Source organism: Lutjanus erythropterus, chromosome 5 (assembly GCF_056507025.1).
Source record: "Lutjanus erythropterus isolate fLutEry1 chromosome 5, fLutEry1.hap2, whole genome shotgun sequence".
In the NCBI taxonomy this organism is placed as follows: Eukaryota; Metazoa; Chordata; class Actinopteri; order Lutjaniformes; family Lutjanidae; genus Lutjanus; species Lutjanus erythropterus.
In genome coordinates this window covers 17834115-17841829 of record NC_139321.1, presented here as the reverse complement: position 1 = coordinate 17841829, position 7715 = coordinate 17834115, and the positions used below count along the sequence as shown (strand labels likewise).

At 41.5% G+C, this 7715-nt stretch overlaps 1 protein-coding gene across 1 annotated transcript; it reads left to right on the top strand.

The window, feature by feature from the left end:
* Nucleotides 1-630: 630 nt before the first annotated feature.
* prss23 (serine protease 23) lies at nucleotides 631-6648 on the top strand. The gene is made up of 2 exons (XM_084718960.1): nucleotides 631-984; nucleotides 4530-6648. The coding sequence occupies exon 2, from the start codon at nucleotides 4544-4546 to the stop codon at nucleotides 5693-5695; it is 1152 nt and encodes a 383-aa protein (XP_084575086.1). The 5' UTR covers nucleotides 631-984; nucleotides 4530-4543; the 3' UTR covers nucleotides 5696-6648.
* Nucleotides 6649-7715: the final 1067 nt, after the last annotated feature.

Below are 7715 nucleotides of genomic sequence, written 5' to 3'. Positions count from 1 at the left end.
GCAAACTTGGAAATTCCAATGACTGAGAGCTGCTAGCATAGCTGTGTGCTAAACGATTTGGCCTAGCTTAATTTAGCGCTAGGCTATTTACGCACTAGCATGAGTTTCAACAATATCTCTCTGTCTGCGCTTGTAAAGATGTTACTCTGATTTTGTCCACTTATTTTTTTTACACGTATGAATGTAAAAATGCATCTACTCCATGTCTTTGTTAAATACTCGATTCTGATTGGCCAATTACAGCTTCCTGTAGAACAGACCTGTGCAAGGAGGAACAGACCGTTGATATGGACACAGTTTTGATCATAGACTCTGTAGTAGAAAATAAAAAATGTTAAATCACTAAAATCATTTTAAAATTAATATTTTGTCAAATTATTTAACTGTTTTGGTACATATAACAAAAAGATGATGACATACAGTGAGCAGGTCACTGTTGTGACATAAAGTTTCTTTCATAATAATAACTTACTTACTGTATATTATTCCTAAAAATAAAGTTTGAGAATGTGCTTTAGTAACTGATGGCTCATATCAAACTGGTAGCTGCCTGCTATCTGTCCCCCCTCAGCGGGCAGACACCATGTCGAGGGGCGGGGCGTCAGGAGCGTGAGGCAGGACGCTGCTTCAGAGGGTAAACACTGCTTCACAGACCACAGACTTTATTTGAGTCCCTCTCTCTCTGTCTGAGCTGAGCAGGTTTTTTTTTTTTTAGCAGAAACACTGACGGTCCGGACACCCGGAGAGAAACGGGATCTGGCGCTTTATTTGTACCCGCTGTAAAACGGTGAGCGACGCTGTCCAACACCGGCGGGGAGACAGAGAGGACAGGAGAGGACAGGGGAGGAGGAGAAACTACCTGCCGCCGCTCAGACAGGGAGAGGATGACGAGGAAAACCTGGGAAATGATCCTGAACGACTCGTCTGATGGGGAGGAAAACTTGACTGGGATGTAAACACGGGACATCGATCTCTAATCAGGAGGTAAATCTGTTAAATTTACTGGTTTGATTGATAATTGACATCTAAGGCATCACACAGGGCCGAAGCACTGTTGCATAAGGGTTTTGTAATTGTAATAAGAAGGAGAGATAAGGATTTAATTTTCAAATTTTATTGTATTCATTTGACAAGGATGATACATAAGCATTGTCACACAAAAAATGCAACGGAGCCACTTAAATCGTATATATTTTCATTTTATTTTAACTTGTTCTTTATTTACTGTGTATATTGTTATTCCGTTTATATTTCTTGCACAGTAACAGAACAGAGCACCTCCCTTCATTTCACTGTACGTTTTATTTTCTATCTGCATGTCAGAAATGAGGGATCCTTGAATGTATATAGGACTTCCAGCTGTAGCTGTCCTAGTCATCCTTTGAAACTTAGGCTTTTAAGAAATAAAACACACAATAAACACTATAATACAGACATAGAGACTATATATAAAACACTACAAACAGTAATGGAATGTGATTATTCAGGTGAAATGTTAGGGTAAAATATAATGTATATCTGTATGAGGTTTCAGGTGTTTCTTTTGCCTCTCAGTCAGTTTCCAAGCTGTTTCTTAGTCTCAGTCATCCCTTCAACCATCTAAGCAGTTAAACTTAAAGGGGAACTTGTGCTTCTTTAATGTAGGATACATGTTAAAAGTATCAGGCCTTCATTTGACTCAGCTTCACAATATATCAGACAAGATTAGATCACATTTAGATGCTGAGCAGGGAGTCTTGACCAGAAATGTGGAGTATTTAGGATACCTGCCTGTGTCATTTGTATACTGACAGAGTAGACTTTTTTTGTATTTTCCCTTCTACACGCAATAAAATAACTGTGAAAAGATTTATTGGCATACTTGTCAAACTCCAAATTACTGTGACAGCCCAAAAATAATTGCTCTCCCACCGTCTTGCCTCCAGTTATATTTTGCCACTTCTGCACAGGGATGTCTTCTGGATCAATTCCTGTGGTTTCCATCAGAATGAGCCACTAAAACCCCAGGAAGAACTGTGGTTTTGCTTTTAGAGCTCGAAACTTGTGTTTTAAGAGTCAAACAATGTGTTTTTAAATGCTGACACAAATGCTGAAAACACATTTGGTTAATGATTTCAAATAAATTACATGTGTTTTGCCATGGCCTGGTTAGTTTCCCTGGTTAATACAGTTCTTCGGCGGCCAATTAACCACTTCAGCTCCTCTGTGACTGGTATAATCGTCTGCCGCAGCTGTCATGTATGTGACATGTCAACATGGAAGGAGATGTGAGCTTTACCTGCTCACAGGAGCTCCTCTCTGTACCTCTGGCTCCTTTGTAGTGTTATATGTGCAGCACATAGGTGTGTGAACAGGCCCCACCCTGGCCTTTGTCAGGGATAATGCTCTGTGTTTTGCCGCCGTGCCTCGACTTGTTTCTTTTCACTTTTCACACACCTGCTCTCTTCGTGCCATGAGTGCCTCAGGGTCCACAGAGTTTAGAAGGGATCAAGTATCTCCTTGTCCCTGCTAATCTGCCCTGAAAGCCCCACCACGTACACTGTGAAGTAGTTAATGTTTGATGGAAAAACAACGTCTTACCTCTGAGCTCTCACAAATATTTGATTGGAGGATTTTTATTGTAACCTCTTGTTCACCCGCTCAGTCTGCTGATAATGCAGAATTTCTGTCCCGTAAACCCTGTTGAGAAACAGTTTTTAAACAGCATTTGAAGTAATCACACTGTGTTTCTTTTTCTTTTCGAGCCCTGACCACTTAGGTTTGTTCTGGCTTCTCAGCGATGTCTGTGGCCACTTTGCTTCCTCTTAAAAGGAACAATTCATCTCAAAATCAAGAATTCATATTTTTCCTCTGGTCTGCTGTTTATCCAGCGAGATTGTTGTGGTGTGAGTTGCAGAGTTTTGAAGATATCAGTCGCAGAGATGTCTGCCTTCTCGGCACTATAACTGGAACTGGATGGCACAAGGATGAAAAACACAACAGCAGTGTCGCTTTCCAAAAATCATGACCCTGTTAATCTGCAGACCTTCTTGTGAGCAGTTTCATGGGGAACTACTTTTTTTAAAATCAAGTAGTTACCACAGAATCATGACTTCTGGAAAGAGACATTCCTTTTGAACTTTTCAAATTTATTTTTTATGTGCTTTGAGCACCACAACTCATCTACTTTCATTATATTCAAGAGACAGGGTTTCTGCAGATGCTTAAAAAGTCTGAAATCCAAACACTGGAACTTTAGACTTTAAAATGTCTTAAAAATGACAAAAAATAAGGACAATGTCATTAAAATTTATTGGATTATAAAGTTGATGTTACTTTTATGAAGTTGCCTTATTTCACTCTCAGTTTTAAATGTGGTTTGGGGAAAAAGACTGGTGTTGACCACGCTGTTAACAAAACAAAACCAACACTGAACCACGGATATTCTGCAGCCCGGCCAGAATTTCTTCAAGCTGTTGAATTGTTCAGATGTTGAAAATGTGAAAATAGTGAAAATGCCAATCACTGTTTCATAAAGCTTAAGAGCTGATGTCCTCAAATGTCTTGTTTCCTCCACAACCAAAAGATATTCAGTTTACTGAGAGAGGAGAGGAGAAACCAGAATTCACATTTAAGAAATTAAGAGATTTTTTTTACATTGCTCCAACTGATTAATTGATTATCAAAATAGCTGGTGATTAATTTAATAATTGATAATCAGTTGATCATTGCAGCTCGATATCCTTAAGACTACATACATAATGGTCTTAAAGGGACAGTTCATCTCTAAATCAAAAATACATATTTTTGAGATGAGATGTCTGCATTCTCTCCAGTATAATAACTAAATCCACAGACATGTTACAAAGAAAGTAGTTCCGGTAGATTCTACAACAGAAAGAAAGTAGTTCCTACATAAAACTGCTCGCAAGAAGGTCTACTGATTATTTTGAGTGACCAGGTCATGATTTCTGGAAAGAGACACTGGCTTTTAATTTTTCAGGTGTAATTTTTTTTTTTGTCTCTTTGAACTCTACATGCCATTTAGTTCCATTATATTGGAGAGAAAGCAGACATCTCTACAACTGGTATCTACAAAACTCTGCAACTCACACCAAAAGAATGGAGATGGATAAACAGAACTACAGGCCAAGAGAAAAATATTTATTTTTGATTTTGGGGTGAACTGTCCCTTTAAGTGAACCTTTTCTTCCTTTGGAATTTTTCTGTGACTTTGCACCAAACAGACATTAAAATGCTTGTTTGTTTCCATCACGCTGAAATCCTATTTCTCTGGTAATCTATATTGTAGGAACAAGAGGTCCATTGTTGACCGTCCACACCAGATGAAACTCCAGCCTGTGGTGCAACATTAGATTTTACAAGCTGACCTCGCTCACATAGGCGCTGTGATTTATAATGTGACAGATTTATGGAGGATTAGGTTGTTTGGGAATGTTCTCCACGGTTGACAAACATGTAGGAATTCACGCAATCTCTCCAGGATAAGATGTTTTTCTCATGTGTGTGATTATTTTCTGTCGTTTCAGTGTTTCCCGTCACCATGATCACCCTCCTGACTCACCTGCTCCTGCTCCTCCAGCTCCTCCTCCCTCTCACCCTGTCCCTCCTGCACTCTCCTCCTCACCACCTCCCTGTCCACGTCCCCACGCTGGTCCCTCACGCACCGACGCCTCTCCTCCGCTCCCGCTTCAGCGCTCACGCTCAGCTGGACTTCACCACTCACTGTAACTCCAGCTGCTTCCACAGAGGAGAGCAGGAGGCGCAGAGGGAGCAGCTCTCAGAGAAATTGGCCTTTGAGACGCTGTACGCCGACGGCTCCCGCACCCTCACTGCTGTCGACGTGGAAGCTGACGATGAGGTGTCCGAAGGGGATCATATTGCTCATCCTCCACCGAGGAGAGGACCAAGAATAACACTCAGGCACAAGCGTGTGCGGCGGCAGATCTATGGAGCAGACGGACGCTTTAACATCCAAGGTGACGACTTCCTGCTGGATTACCCTTTCTCCACGGCCGTGCGGATCTCCACCGGCTGCACTGGTGTTCTCGTTTCCCAGCAGCACGTTCTCACAGCTGCCCACTGTGTGCATGATGGGAAGGATTACGTCAAGGGGGCGCGGAAGCTGAGGGTGGGCTTCCTGATTCCTCCGTCCATCAATGGCACCAAAATGGGCTTCACCTCTGCCAACAAGCCTCTGGTCCGCTGGGTAAGGGTAAAACGTACCCGCGTGCCAAAGGGCTGGATCCAGGGCCCTCAGGAGGTCAGCATGGACTTTGATTACGCCCTGCTGGAGCTGCGTTGGCCTCACAGACGCCCCTTCATGCGCCTCTCTGTGGCCCCCTCCTCCGATGACCTGGCAGGGAAACGCATCCACTTCTCCGGCTTTGACAGCGACAGATCCGGCGAGCTGGTGTACAGATTCTGTCCTGTGGAAGAAGAGTCCAGCGACCTGATCTACCAGCACTGTGACGCCCGACCTGGAGCCAGCGGCTCTGGAGTCTATGGCAGAGTGTGGGACAACAGTTTAGAGCGCTGGGAAAGGAAGGTCATCGGCATCTTCTCCGGACACCAGTGGCTGGAGATAGACGGAGAGAACCGGGATTATAATGTGGCCGTCCGCATCACCCCTCTGAAGTTTGCTCAGATCTGTTACTGGGTGCACGGCAACCAACTAGACTGTGTCCAGGACTGAGAAGGACAACAGTAGGACTAAAGGACAAGGAGGGGGATTCAGAGTGTCACATGAAAAACACAAGAAAGCACAAAGTGACTGAAAAACTACAGGGTGAAATGTTTTATTACCCTGAAAGAAAGAAGAGTGAAACATGACTAAACCCACACAAAAATAACATTTACACCAGTAGTGCAGATCTACTCGATTACTTGTGGATCAAGAGGCCATATTACAGAAACATCCTAACTTGGGGATGCTATCTTATGCTTATCTTTTATTGGTAACCATGGTAATTAAGAGTTAAGATCTGATTTAGGAAAAAAAAGCCATAACATATATAACAGTTCCCACGTCCGTATCCTAACATAGGATAGTAAAATTGTATTACACGATCAGCCTAACTTCTCAAAATCTTAAATAACCTCGCCTAACTTTAGGATAACTGTTAAGATGTCATAATTTTCATTTTTTTCACCTGTAGTAGTAGCTAACTTACTAACTAGCTAGCTAGCTAGGTACTGTTTGCCAACATTAGCTAATGATAGTGTTCGCTAACCATAGGTAATGGTATGGTTCACTATCAGTAGCTAACAACAGCACAGGGGTCAGCAACCTTCACGATCAAAAAAGCTATTATTGGCCAAAAAAGAAAAAAAAAATCTGTCTGTAGCCACAACTATTAAATTCTCTATTTTCCTCAGAGATTCTTCTTGTTTTTTTTAAATTCGGCATCCGTATCCAACCTAAGGACACTTAAGATTAGCCACCAGCAAAATTTAGAAGAAAAGGCACTGATCCATAGATAGAGGCTATATGATGCACATTTTAGTTGATGCCATTTTAAATCTTTTGTTTTTATTCAGTGTATAAACTACACATTTTTTCAATTGGAGAATGTAAGAATCACTTTAGGCTGCAACAATGATAAATGAAAATGCAAATTTTTTTTTGTCAAAAGCACAGGGAGCCACTGGAGCTGCAGGTTTCTGACCCTGCAACATTGTTAGCTAACCGTAGCTAAAGGTAGTGTTAGCTGACAGTAGATAATGGTAATTGTAAATAACGGTTACTAAAGGTAGTGTCAGCTAACTTATTTAATCTGCATGGCTTTTCTTTGGTCGCTTTTACACGATGGAGACGAATCTGGTGGAGCCTGCTGTTTTAGCCCACTTGCTTTCTATTATCTCCCAAGTCAGTGTTGTTGTAAGTTTCCCAAAAGTACATCTTTGAATTTATCTGGAGAACTAGATAAACACCGCTAACTCAAGCTTAATGCCCATCATTGTTTTTGCTTCATTTTTTTTATATGCTTAAATAAATGTTTAAGTATGCTTCAGTGATAAAAGCCAACAGTCGTTGAGTTGTTTAGCTTGGCGAGATAAGAAGAGAAGTTATGTCAGTTGCTAGGTAACAGTCATAAAAGTTCCTAAACTGTTGTACTGAGTATTAAAGATTTCCTAACTTGAGATAACAGGATGAAGTAAGATAAGATAGGACTCCTAAAGTGAGGATTTGCGTCTTTAATACCAAAATTGGAGGCAAAGTCAGACTCTTCCTATCTGAACTGAAGACATGAGGTAGTGTCTGTATCTGTAATATGGCCGCAGTTCCCTGTCATTGAGTTGTTACTCTCATGTGTTTAATTTGCTCCCTGTAACCTCTGTGGCCATTAAACACATTTGCCTGTGAGGTCATCACCACGGCATCTTTTAATATGTTTCTGCCCACAATCAGATTAATAACACATTCAGTGTTTCCACAGTATTAATATAAACCACTTTTTACAAGAGGGAAAGAAACACTCAGTCGCGTGTGTGCAGTGTGTGTCAGTAGCACCAGATTATTTTCCTACTGTGGATGACGGAAATCTATTGACATTTTTTGCCTTTACATCTTTCCCGCTCTCTCTCTCTCTCTCTCTCTCTCTCTCTTCTCTCTGACTTTGGGGGAAATGGTTTGGTGTTTTTTTTTTTTTTTTAGCTCTTCGAGGATCATTCAGTTGATTCGGTTTTGGCAGACAGTACGCTCTCCTCTGTGC